Here is a 13,986-nt window from a genome sequence, read left to right as displayed (position 1 = left end):
ATAGTGATAGCTTCTGTTTCACTTCTGATACTGGTAATTTGTGTGTTTTCTTTTTATTAGTCTTGCTAGAGGTTTGTCAATTTCATTAATTGTTACAAATAACTAGTGTTTTATTCCCTTGATTTTCTTTTTTTTTTTCCTATTTTAATTTCATCTTGCTTTTGGTTTGTTTTGCTCTTACTGTTCTACTTTCGGGAGGTAGAAGCTTAGATTACTAATTTGATTTGAGGCTTTTTTTCTTTTCTAATGTAAGCATTTAGTGTTACAAATTTCCCTTTCAGCACTGCTTTAGTTATACAAACTTCGATATGTTGTATTTTCATTTAGTTCAGTATATTTTTATTTTAGAATTCATCTTTGACTCATAGCTTAGAAGCATGTTGTTTAATTTCCATGCATTTGGAGGTTCCCATTATTTTTCTTTTGTGGATTTCTAGTTTAATTCAATTATGTTCAGGAAATATAATCTGTATAATTTCAATTCTTTTAAGTTTGTTGTGCTTTGTTTTATGCCCTGAGTAGACTGGCCCTTGAAGAGCATATGTACTCTGCTGTTGTTGGGTGAGTGTTCTATAAATATTGATTAGATTTTGTTCTTCGATAAGGTTCTTGTATTCTTCTTTACTTTTGCTGATTTTTTTTGTCTATATGGTTATCAGTTTTTGAGAGGAAGGCTGAAATCTCCAACTATAATTGTGGATTTTTCTGTTTCTCCTTCAGTTCTGTCTGGTTTTACTTCTGATATTTTCAGCTCTGTTGTTTATTATGCACGTTTAGTATTGCTGTGCCCCTCTCTATCCTTCATAATCTTATTTGCTCTGAAATCTATTTTATCTGATACTGATATAACCACTCTTGTTTTATTTTGATTGGTGTTTACATGGTATATAGTTTTTCATCCTTTTACTTCAACTCACCTATGTTGTTTTATTTGAAGTGAGTTTCTTGTAAACAGCATGTGGTTGGGTCATGTTTTTTGTTTTATTTTTTATCCACTCAATCTTTCTTTTAAATGATGTATGTGGACCGTTTATATTTAGTGTAGGGCTTCAGTCTACCATTTTATTTTTTTGCTCACTTTGTTCTCTTTCATTCTATTTTCTTTTGTTTATGATTTCTTTTTCCTCCTTTCCTGTGGGTTAGTTTTATATTTTTGAAATTCTATTTTGATTAATCTATAGTTTTTTTAGTGTTTCTCTTTGTATAGCTTTGATAGTGGTTGCTGTAGGTGTTACATCATACATATACACACACTTATTACAGTCTACTGGTAGAAACCTTAACTCTTTATATCCTTTTGATTCCCTTTTTATAATATGACTGTCTCAAGTGTTTAACCATATCAGTCAGTGTAATTATTCTTTCTTCAACCATAGAATATAATTTAGAAAACACAACTGGAGGAAAGTGTTGTATTGACTCATATTTATTATTTGCTGTTTTCATTGTTACTTCTCCCTAACGTTTCAGCAATCCTTCTTTTATCATTTCCTTTATATTTACAGAACTTATTTTAGCCATTCCATTTTTTTTTTTTTTTTTTTAAAGCAGGGTCTTGCTCTGTCACTCAGGCTGGCATACAGTGGTACAATCTTGGCTCACTACAGCTTGACCTCCCAGGCTCTAGCCATCCTCCCACCTCAGCGTCCCAAGTAGCTGGGACTACAGGTGCGCACCACCACACCTGGCTAATTTCTGTATTTTTTGTAGAGATGGGGTTGTACCATGTTTCCCAGGCTGGTCTTGAACTCCTGAGCTCAAGTGATCCGCCTGCTTTGGCCTCCTAAAGTGCTGAGATTACAGGCCTGAGCCACCACGCCTGGCCTAGCCATTCTTTAACAGCAAGTCTGCTGGCAACAAATGATTTCCCCTTCATTCTTTTTTTTTTTTTTTTGAGACGGAGTCTCACTGTGTTGCCCAGGCTGGAGTGCAGTGGCCGGATCTCAGCTCACTGCAAGCTCCGCCTCCCGGGTTCACGCCATTCTCCTGCCTCAGCCTCCCGAGTAGCTGGGACTACAGGCGCCCGCCACCACGTCCGGCTAGTTTTTTTGTATTTTTTTAGTAGAGATGGGGTTTCACCATGTTAGCCAGGATGGTCTCGATCTCCTGACCTCGTGATCCGCCCATCTCGGCCTCCCAAAGTGCTGGGATTGCAGGCTTGAGCCACCGCGCCCGGCCTCCCCTTCATTCTTGAATGGTATTTCAGCTGGATGTAGATTTCTGGGTTGGCAATTCTTTCCTTTCAGTACTTGAAAAATATGTGTCACTACCTTCTTGCCTCCCTGGTTTCTTACGAGAAACTTGCTGTTTGAATTGTTTTTTCCCCTTAGATAAGGTGTTGTTTTTCTCTTCTTTCAAGATTATTTTTCTGCATTTTCAGAAGATGACTGATATATCTTGTCATGGATTTGTTTGGGTTTATCCTGTTTGTGGTTCATTCAACTACTTAAACCTGCAGATTTATGTTTCTTAATGCATATTGGTAATTTTCAGTCATTATTTCTTTGAATTTCAGCCCCTCCTCCTTTCTCCTCTTCCTTTAGGACTCTAATGACAAAAATGTTAAATCTTTTGTTATAGTCCCATGGATACCTGAGTTTCTTTTCCATTCCATTTTTCTCTGTTGTTCAGATTAGGCCATTTCTGTTGTTTAGTCTTCAAAGTCACCAAATCTTCTGCTCTCTGCATTCTACTCAACTCACTCTGAGTTTTTAATTTCTGTTTTATTTTTCAGTTCTAATTTTTTTTTTTTTTTTTTGGAGACAGGGTCTCACTCTTGCCCAAGCTGGAGTGCATTGGCAAGATCTCAGCTCACTGCAGACTCCACCTTCCAGATTCAAGCAATTCTCATGCCTCAGCCACCCAAGTAGCTGGGATTACAGGCATGCACCACCACACCCAGCTAACTTTTGTGTTTTTAGTACAGACGGGGTTTCACCACGTTGGCCAGACTGGTTTGGAACTCCTGATCTCAAGTAATCTGCCTGCCTTTGCCTCCCACTGTGCTGGGATTACAGGCCTGAGCTGCCGTGGCCAGCCTAAAATTTTCATTTGGTTCTTTTTTTATGTCTTCTGTTTCTTTGCTGAGAATATTTGTTTCATTTGTCTCAGGTATGTTAATAATTGCTTATGAGGCATTTTTATAATGACTACTTTAAAAATCCTTGTCAGACAATTCTAACATTTATGTCATCTCAGTGTTGGTGTCTGTTGATTGTCTTTTCTCATTGAACTTGAGATTTTTCTGGTTCTTATTATGAAAAAGTTCTTCTATTTAAACTGGGCATATTGGTTACTATATCATGAGATGCTGGATTTTGTTTAAATCTTTTGTTATAGTAGGCATCTTCTGACAAATGTTTTGGCAGGGCTTGAGGTACCCTACCACATTTTTGCCAGTTGATAGTGGGAGTTCAGTCTCCTCACTAGGCCTCTACTGGTATTACCTTGGCTGGGTTGGGGGACAGAGGCTCAAGATTACCTGTTACCTCTTTCCAGATGGCCTCCACTCACAGGGGGTGACTCATTAGTTACTGGATGGTGGTATAATTCCAGTAGGAAGGGAAGGGGTTTTCTTGTAACTCGTGGGTGTGGGTGGATGTATTGTTTCCCTACATGGCCTTCATTGGCACTGTTAGATCATAGGGAGGACCTTGTTAAATCAGACTTTTCTGACCCCACCCTGGCAGTGCCTTGTTATAACTTGGTTACAGTAGAAGGATGAGGTTCAGCTACAGTTTTTGCTGTACTGTTTGGTTGCAATTGAGTGGTTATCCTAACGTGTTCTGTCTTGCTATGCTGCCCCTTTCCTGGTCCTGTGGCTGGAGGGTTGGCTTTTCTTGGAGATTTTTTTGACAGCACCTTCTGGAGTTCTTTAGCAACCAATCTAGGATACATGAGGCAGAAAGAAAGTCTATAACATTGGGCTCGGTGGCTCACACGTGTAATCCCAGCATTTTGGGAAGTCGAGGCAGGAGGATCAGTTGAGCCCAGGAATTGAAAACCAGCCTGGGCAACATAGTGAGACCCTGTCTCCACAAAAAATTTAAAAATTAGCTGGGTGCATTAGTGCATTTCTGTAGTCCCAGCTACTTGGGAGGCTGAGGTGAGAGGAGTGCTTGAGCCCAGCAGGTCAAGGCTGCATTGAGCTGTGATCATGCAATTGCACTCCATTGTGGGTGATAATTCAAGACCCTGTCTCAAAAAAAATAAGATTTTAAAAATAAAAAGGTAGCCCATGAAACTCAGTACCACATTATCCTTTATATCCTGAGGGCCCTACCCATCTGCCTCATCCTTCTCACTTTTCAGAGCTGCCTTCTGTTCCTTGTATATATATAAGATTGGTAATTTGGGCTTCATTAAAATTAAGGACTTCTGTTCACCAAAGGTGTGATAGTTAATTTTATGTGTCAGTTTGACTGGGCTAAGAGATGCCCATGCAGCTGATAAAACACTTCTGGATATGTCTGTGAGGGTGCTCCTGAAAGGGCATTTGAATTAGTAGACTGAGTAAAGAAGATTGCCCTCATCAGTGTGAGTGGGCATCATCCTATCCATTGAGGGCCTGAATTGACCAAAAATGCAGAAGAAGGGCAGATTTGCTCTCTCTCTCTCTTTGAGCTGGGACATCCATCTTATCAAGCCCTTGGAGATTGGTAATCGTGGTTCTTCAGCCTTCAGACTCAGACAGACTAGGACTTATACCAACTGCCCCTACCCACAGCCTAGGGCTGCCTGATTTTCAGTCCTTTGAACTGGGACCAGGATTTATACAATTAGCTCCCTGGTTTTGCAGCTTGTGAACAGCACATTGTAGCACTTTGCAGCTTCCATAATCACAGTGAGGCAAATCTCATAATATGTCTGCACGCATGCACACACACACATACACGCGCATGTACACAGAAGTTCTAAACTCCTGTTGGTTCTGTTTCTCTGGAAAACCCTGACTAATACAAATGTCATTTCACATTAAGAGTGTAAAGGCAAGTCACGAAGTTGGAGAAGCTGTTCCCAATATATACATCTAAAAAGGTCTCATCCAGGATATATAAAGAACTCTTAAAAATCAGTAGGATAAACTAGACAACCCAATAGAAAAATGGGCAAAAACTTGAACAGGACTTTACAAAATATGATATCCGAATGGCCAGTAAATGTATGAAAGCATGGTGATCCTTATTAATCATCAAAGAAATTCAAGTTAAAAATGGTTTTGACAAAAGATGCAAAAGCAATTAAATGGAGAGAGCATAGCCTTTTCAAAAACTGGTATTGAAACAATTAGACTTTCATAGGCCAAAAACACCTTTACTGAAGCCTTACCCATATTTTAAAAAATCAAGTCAAAATGCATCATAAATCTAAATGTAAAACTATTATACTTGTATAAGAAAACAGAAGAAAATCTTCTGCATCTAGGATTAGGCAGAGTTCTTAGTCATGATACCAAAGGCATATAATCCATTAAATAAAAAATCAATAATTAGACTTAATCAAAATTAAAAACTTTTGGCTGTGAAAGACTCTTAGGGAAAGGAAAAGACAACTTACAGACTTGGAGAAAATATTTGCAATTTGCATATTTAACAAAGGAATCATTCAGAATGTATAAAGAACTCTCAGAAAGAAAACAACCCAGTTAGTAAATGGGCAAAGGACTTGAACTGACAGTTCTCTGAGGAAGGCTATGCAAATAAGCATATGAAAAGATAGCATCACTAGCCATTAGGGAAATGTAATTTAGGTGAGGCTGGTGGCTCAGGCCTGCAATCCCAGGGCTTTGGGAGGCTGAGGTGGGAGTATCACTTGAGGCCACGGATTCAAGACCAGCCTGGGCAACATGGTGAGAATCTATCTCTACAAAAAATTAAATACAATTAGCTGGGCATGGTGGCACATGTCTATAGTCATAGCTACTTAGGAGCTGAGGCAGGAGGATCACTTGAGCCCAGGAATTCGAGGTTGCAGTGAGCTGTGAATGTGCCACTGCACTCCAACCGGGGAGACAGAGTGAGATCCTGTCTCTAGAAACGAAAGAAAAGTGTAATTTAAAACCACATGAGTTGTCACTTCACACCTATCAACATGGCTAAAATAAAAAATAGTGACAACGTTAAATGCTAGTGAGGATATAGAGAAACTAGATCTATCCTACATTACTAGTGGGAATATAAAATGATAACCACCATTCTGGAAAACAATTTGACAGTTCAAAAAAACAAAACTAAACATACTTGTCATATAACCTTGCAATTTGACAGAAGTATAATGATAAAGAACAGATCTGTAGTTGACAGGGTTTAGGGTTAGGGGAAGGGCATGAATACGAAGGGATAACACAAGAAAGGTGTTTCTTTTTTTGTGATAATAGAACAGTTCTGTATCCTGCTTTGGTAATGGTTACATTATTCTACATGCATGATAAAATTTTGTAGAACTATACATCAAACAAAAACTGATAAAACCCAAATGAGCTCTGTACTTGAGTTCATACCAACATCAATTTCCTGGTTTTGACAATGTATTGTTATATAAGTTGTAGGTTACCATTGGAAGCCGAGAGTGAAGGATATATGGGAACTCAACTGGTATAATTTTTGTGAACCTTAAACTGTTTTCGAAGGTTATAATAAAAACAAAAAGACAGTACCATGAGTTGTCAAGGACCTGAACAACTGGAAGCCTCATATACTGCTGGTGGGAATATGAATTGGAATAACTACTTTACAGAACTATTTGTTCAGTTTAGCAGTACATGTAAATACCCTATGACTCAGCAATTCCACTCTTAGATATGTACCTGACAGAAATGCTTTTATCAAAAGACATGTATAAGATGGTTTATATGAGCACTGTGCAAATAATCCTTTATATTTTAATTATGTTTGTTTTGAGTATATACTTTAATACTAATACTTAGTATTAAGAATATCTAAAAAATGTATTGGGTAGTTTATCTCAATATGGACTTGCATATTGAAGTTATTTAAGGTTTCATGTGTGTTGTGTGTGTATGTATGTCTGTGTTTTTTAACCTACATAGTTTATACCATTCTATATGCTTGATTCTTTTGTATAGCTCTATGCCATCTTTTGCTTATGTGGGATAGATATTAATAACTGGAATAATTTTGGACAAGCATTTACCCGTATACCTTCAAGTGTGTCCTCTAATTAAAGAAGCTACAGTTTATTCTCTGTAATGAATATGTGTTATAGAGGTATAAAGATGAAACTTGTCATCATAATCCCACTGACCACAGAGAACCACTGTTAACATTGTGTGTATATGTTTTTGTTTTTAATGCATTTGCAATTGTATTTAGTAAGGCTCTATATTCTGCTTTTCTTCCACATAATGTAGTATTTGGATTTTTAATGGTAACATAGCCAGAGTGTAATTTAGTTCTCTATGTTGTACATATTGTTTAATTTTCAACCTTATGCTGCTATAAAATAACACTGTGATAAATACATTTTCTTCAAAATTGGTCAACTTTTGTGATAATTTCTGTAGTCTATATTCATAGATGTGTGGTAGTTCCAAATTGACATAAAATATGAATTTAGTATCTCTATTTATTTTATACCAGGATTTTTCTTTAGTATATAATATGATTGGTAAACTAAATTGTAAACTTTTCCCCATCATTTAAATTTAGAGTTTCTTTGCATTCTAGTGTATAATGAATGCTATAAATGTAATTAGTATGGCATTTTAGTAATTAATTTTCTTTCATGAAAGAAAAGAAATTTTGTGTTGATTATTGAGAGCTTATTATATTCCAGGGATTTTTGTCACTCTAAGTTACCAGCAATGAGCAAATTATTAAATTATTGTACAGTCATCCAATGCAATACTATGCAGCTACCAAGCATGATGTTTACCAAGAAATTTGGGGAACTGTTCTTAATACGTATTGTATATACAGATATTATCCTGACTGCAAAATTTAAAAAGTATATATTCAGAAAAAAAGAAACCTATAGGAAATATATCATGATTTGAATGGAGGTTGTTTCTGGGGAGTAGAACTGAGGAATTTTTGTCCTTAGAGTTGTTTTTATTTTCAAAAAGTGTTTATCTAATCTTTTTCAAATTAAATTTTCATTAATATCAAAGTAATATATTTACATATTTTTAAAAAACAGATAGTTTTACAAGGCTTCAAATAAAAACCAGTCCCGTGACCAAATCTCTTTCTACCTGTGATTTCTACTTTCTGGAGGTAACCAACTTCAACTCTTGGTAATTCTTACTTACCTACATCCTTTCTAAAGTGTAAGGTAGTAATTTACCACAAGTACATGCACACTTTTCCTCATTCGTTTACCCAGTATAATTTTTCATAATATTTGCCTAAATTAATTTGCAGTGTCTTCTTTATTGTGGCTCTGTAAATATTTGTAAGCCACTTGAATACTGTGTTTTTCTTTTTTTGTGTACTTATTTATTATATTTTGCTGAAGTAGTGATTTGTTTTTACCATTTGCTTAGTATTCTATATACCTATCACCAATTCATTTCTAAATTCTACTATAGAAATATTATAAATCTTGGCCAGGCATGGTAGCACACACCTGTAATCCCAGCACTTTGGGAGGCTGAGGTGGGCAGATTACCTTAGGTCAGGAGTTTAAGACCAGCCTGGCCAACATGGCGAAACCCTATCTCTACTGAAAATACAAAAATTAACCAGGCATGGTGTTGCGCCTGTAATCCCAGCTGCTCAGGAGACTGAGGCAGGAGAATCGCTTGAACCTAGGAGGCGGAGGTTGCAGTGAGTTGAGACTGCGCCATTGCACTCCAGCCTGGCTGACAGAGCGAGTCTCTGTCTCAAAAAAAAAAAAAAAAAAAAGAAAGAAAGAAAAAAACTATAAATGCTTGTGTTTCAACAAATCAGGTAATCTATCGGTTTCTTTTTTTTTCTTTAGACACACCCTTCCTGGAGCCCTGTGTCTGTCTTCTTGCTCCTGTTTTATCTACCCCAGTACCTTGCATCTATCTAACGTCTCTCCTTATATTCATTATGCTGTATTATAAATGTTCAGTCACTCCTACATATTCACCTACTTTTGCATTGTCCTTCATTTTGATGTACTTAGTGCCCCTAGCTGTACCCAATACAATATAGACTTTGAAGTTAAATATAAATTCTCTAAATTTATTCAGAAACCTGTAAATAAAACCTTGACTACATTGTAAATATTTAATTTTTCATTTCATCTTTATTCCTAAATCAGACTATTTTATTTTCCAACAATAGGATTCTTCCTAGGCATATGTATTATCATCCTGACTCCTTATATAATATCTTATTTTCTTCAGTAAGTAAGAAATGAATTCTCTGAACTCTTGATAGTTAAAAAAAAAAACTGCCTAAGTATCAAAAAGTCATATTGTAATTAAAATATTTGTAAAGTACTAATTACTGAAGCATTCTATATTTTCATTTTCAGAGGGCGATTATTTATCATTTCTACTAAAGCAGGATCTCTAGGAATTAATCTGGTAGCTGCTAATCGAGTAATTATATTTGATGCTTCTTGGAATCCATCTTATGACATCCAGAGTATATTCAGAGTTTATCGCTTTGGACAAACTAAGCCTGTTTATGTATATAGGTTCTTAGCTCAGGTAGGTTTATAATTCTCTTTTTCATATTGAAAGTTCATGTGAAACTGATAATATTTTAGAGGTATGAAACATATATGTATTACAGAGAGGGAAATAAAGTTGGAAATACCATTTCTGTACATAAAGCAGCAGAAGTCAGTTTTGGCTTTTCTTGATTTTCTGTTTTGTAGTGTATCCATTTCTGTAATGTCATCTTTCTCATGTTGAGATTGTTTTGCATGAGTAAACAGATTTAGTGGATGCTACCCACAGCAGATGCAACCCTCTCAACCTGCCTCCAAATCTGGGCTTCTCAACCAGAGACTGGTTTTTTTTTTTTTTTTTTTTTGGTAGATCCTTGCTTATTTCATCTTCTTTAGTATATAAGTTGATTGACAGCATTATGTAAACTCTTTCCTGTTATTTATTTATTCAATTTTCTTTTATTTTTTTCTTTCCTGCTTATAACTTCTATACATTCTCATTTATAATGTAATTTTTATATTTAATATACATTTAGTATAATATGTATACATTTAATTAATGTAGTTTATGTGTAATGGATATGGTGTTTTATATTTGTTTTCTGTCTTGAAATCGTAGACAATAAGATGATATAAAGGCAGTTTATGGTGTTTGTTGATAGCTTATTATATTATATTGAAAAGGAATCAAACTGCTCTCTTGCCTTCTAACTTCAATATTTACCTAAATGTTTTTTGTGTCTGTCCCTTTATTTCTATTTACTCTGGTATCTGCCTGCTGTCCTCCTTCTACGGAGTGCAGAAATAAATAAAGCAACACATGAATGCGTTTTGGTCAGATAATATAGAATAATTATCAGTAATGTAATTTTATTTGTTATGGTAAACTATGCTAAACAGATGAAATCTTTCATGAATTAAGCAAAATTGCTGATGAGTTTTTCTTTATGGCAATATATTACCATGAAGTTTTACCATTTCATATTAACCAGTAACTGTATTTATCCTTGATTAAGTTTCATGCTTACAAAATTTAATTTTTTTGTATATTCTTCCTTCTTTTTACAAAGGGAACCATGGAAGATAAGATTTATGATCGGCAAGTAACTAAGCAGTCACTGTCTTTTCGAGTTGTTGATCAGCAGCAGGTGGAGCGTCATTTTACTATGAATGAGCTTACTGAACTTTATACTTTTGAGCCAGACTTATTAGATGACCCTAATTCAGAAAAGAAGAAGAAGAGGGATACTCCCATGCTGCCAAAGGTAAAAATATTTAGATCACTGGCTTAACAAACCAACATGGACTAAAGAAATTTTACTACTAATATGAAAGTTAGTCATCTGATTAAGGCTATATTTCAGAATTTTTCAAGGAGAATAAAATTATATTTAATGAATTTTGTCTAGAAAATTATAAATGATAGGGTGCTTGATCAATTCTCCATATAGCACCACAAAAAGTATATTCTGAAACACATATTTTTTGCCACATATATCTAATTAGCATATTTTCTAATATACTTTACACTTCAACTTTTATGAGAAGTAGCAGACAAATTTTCCAATTAGAAAAGGGGGAATTACTTTGAATTTATTCTTATGGTGAATTTCGGGTTGCAAGAAACCAATTAATTTTATAAACATTTATTATTTGCTGACTTTGAGAGGTATACTGTGAGAGCATACTAAGAAAAACAAGACATTGTTCAGATTATCTCCCTCAATCCAGCAGCAACTGAAAAGCAGATAGTCCTGTTTTCATTTTCAAGATGAGGAAATTGAGGTTCAGAGATGTTAGGGAACTTACCCGAGTTTACATACCATATCATGAAGCTGGCCTTCAAATCATATCTGACCAACTCAAAAGCATTACTCTTAATCATTATATTTGTTTGTCCTCCAAATGGAGATTAGAAAGTTATTTTCAAATACAAGAAACAAAGCCGAGGACCTGGGATTTCCAGAATTGAATAACATTTAGGATGCTTTATTTTAGTTTAAATAAATCTGGACTTTAAAATACAGAATGCTTTCACAATCAGTAATATTGTGTGATAAAACTGTTAAGATGGTATAATGTAGTCAGCTTAGCTTATGTCTTGTGAAGTTTAAATATTCTTCAAATTTATGGAAAACTTTAAGGTTTATAAAGGCCTGTCTCATACACATTATCTCAGGAAGCTGAGACTTAGAGTTTGTGATTACACAAGGGTACATGACCAGTAAGTGTTACAGCTAGAATTTGAACCCAGTAGTTTTCTTTCTCTCTTCTCTTTTCTTCTCTCCCCACTCCCCTGCCCTCCCGCTCCCCACTGGAGTCTTTAGTTTTTTTGTTGTTGTTGTTTTTCCCCCAAATATAAGGTCATGTCATCTGCAAACAAGGATAATTTGACTTCTTCCTTTCCCATTTGTATGTGCTTTATTTCTTTGTCTTTTTTGATTACTCTTACTAGGACTTCCTGTATGATGTTAAATAACAGTAGTGAAAGTGGGCAACCTTGTTGTGTTCAAGATCTTAGAGCAAAGACTTTGGAGTTTTTTCCCATTCAGTATGATAGAAGGTGTGGGTCTGTCGTATATAGTTTTAATATGTTGAAGTATGTTCTTCTGATACCCAAGTTTTTAGGGCTTTTTATTATGAAGGGATGTTGAATATTATCACATGCGTTTCCAGCATGAATTGAAATGATTATATGGTTTTTATCCTTCGTTTTGTTGATATGATGTATCACATTGATTTTCCGTGTTTGTGTGTGTGTGTGTGTATATATATTTATATGTGTGTATGTATGTATGTGTTTTTCTGGTTTGTTTGTTTGTTTGTTTGTAGAGGTGAGGTCTCTTTATGTTGCCCAGGCTCGTCTTGAGCTCCTGGGCTCAAGGGATCCTCCCACCTCGACCTCCCGAAGTGCTGGGACTACAGGTATGAGCCATCGCACTCGGCTGATATCCATAAACTGAGCCATCGTTGCATCCCTAGGATAGATCCCACTTGGTCATGATGAATGACCTTTTTAATGTGTTGTTCAATTTGTTTTGCTAGTATTTTGTTGAGGATTTTTGTGTGAATGATCATCAGGAATATTGGCCTGTAGTTTTCCTTTTTTGATGTGTCTTTGTCTGGTTTCGGTATCGTTGTAATACTGGTCTCAGAAAGAATTTGGAAGTATTCCTTCTCTATTTTTCAGAATAGTTTGAGGAGGATTGGAATTAGTACTTCTTGGAATGTTTGGTAAAATTCAGCAGTGAAGGTATTAGGTACCTGGCTTTTCATTTTTTAATTTTTCTTTGGGGAGTGGGGTTGGGGCTTTACATGCCATAATATGTTTATTTTATTTTACATTTTCATTTTAGGTTCAGGGGTACACGTGCACATAAATTGGGGTAAATTTACCCGCACATGTACCCGTGAACCTAGAATGAAAATTATTTAGGTAAATTGGGGTCTCTAGGTTTTCTTTGCTTTGGAGACTTTTTATTATTACTTTGATCTCATTAGTTGTTATTGGTCTGTTCGGGTTTTGGATTTCTTCCTGGTTCAATCTTAGTAGATTGCATGTGTCTAGGAATTTGTCCATTTCTTCTAGGTTTTCCAATTTATTGGCATATAGTTGGTCATAGTAGCCTCTAATGGTCATTTAAATTTCTGTGGTGTCAGTTTTAATGTCTCCTTTTCCATCTCTGATTTCATTTATTTGGGTATTCTTTCTTTTTTTTCTTAAGAAGTCTGGCTAAAGGTTTGTGGACTTTATCTTTTCAAAAAACCAAGTGTTTGTTTCATTGATCTTTTCTACTTTTCTTCTCTTGCTTTTACTTCCTTAAGATGCATCGTTAGGTTGTTTATTCAAAGTTTTTCTACTTTCTTTGATGTTGGTACTTACAGCTATAAACTTCCTTCTGAGTACTGATTTCACTGTATCCCATAGGTTTTTGGTATGTTGTGTTTCCATTATTATTTGTTTCAAGAAATTTTTAACTTCTTTTTCAATTTCTTCACTAACCCACTGGTTATTCAAGAGTATATTGTTTATTTTTCGTGTGTTCAGAATATCAAAAATTTCTCTTGTTACTGATTTCTAGTTTTAATTCATTGTGGTCAGAGAAGATACTTGATGTGATTTCAGTTTATTGGAATTTTAAATACTGTTTTTGGCTTAACATACGGTGTCTCCTTGAGAATGATCCATGTGCTGGAGAGAAGAGTATGTATAATGCAGCCATTAAATGAAATATTCTTTAAATTATCTATTTTGTGTATTTGGTCTATAGTGCAGATTAAGTCTGATATTTCTTTGTTGATTTTCTGTCTGGATTATCTGTCCAACACTGAAACTGTGGTGTTGAAGTCTCCAGCTATTACTGTACTGGGGGCCTATCT

General features: G+C 35.4%; 1 protein-coding gene across 33 annotated transcripts in view; it reads left to right on the top strand.

Annotated features, from left to right (window-relative positions):
• The window catches only part of ATRX (ATRX chromatin remodeler), a 284,343-nt gene that overhangs the window by 221,291 nt on the left and 49,066 nt on the right, over window positions 1–13,986 (top strand). For all 33 annotated transcript variants that reach the window (XM_074030193.1, XM_074030191.1, XM_074030181.1 and 30 more), the window contains 2 exons: window positions 9,466–9,643; window positions 10,677–10,871. In XM_074030193.1, the coding sequence (XP_073886294.1) occupies window positions 9,466–9,643; window positions 10,677–10,871 (373 nt within the window). The remainder of the gene's footprint in view (window positions 1–9,465; window positions 9,644–10,676; window positions 10,872–13,986) is intronic.

Source organism: Macaca fascicularis, chromosome X (assembly GCF_037993035.2).
Source record: "Macaca fascicularis isolate 582-1 chromosome X, T2T-MFA8v1.1".
NCBI classification, from domain to species: Eukaryota; Metazoa; Chordata; class Mammalia; order Primates; family Cercopithecidae; genus Macaca; species Macaca fascicularis.
The sequence above is the reverse complement of the archived record's forward strand: the minus strand, read 5'-3'. Positions and strand labels throughout refer to the sequence as shown.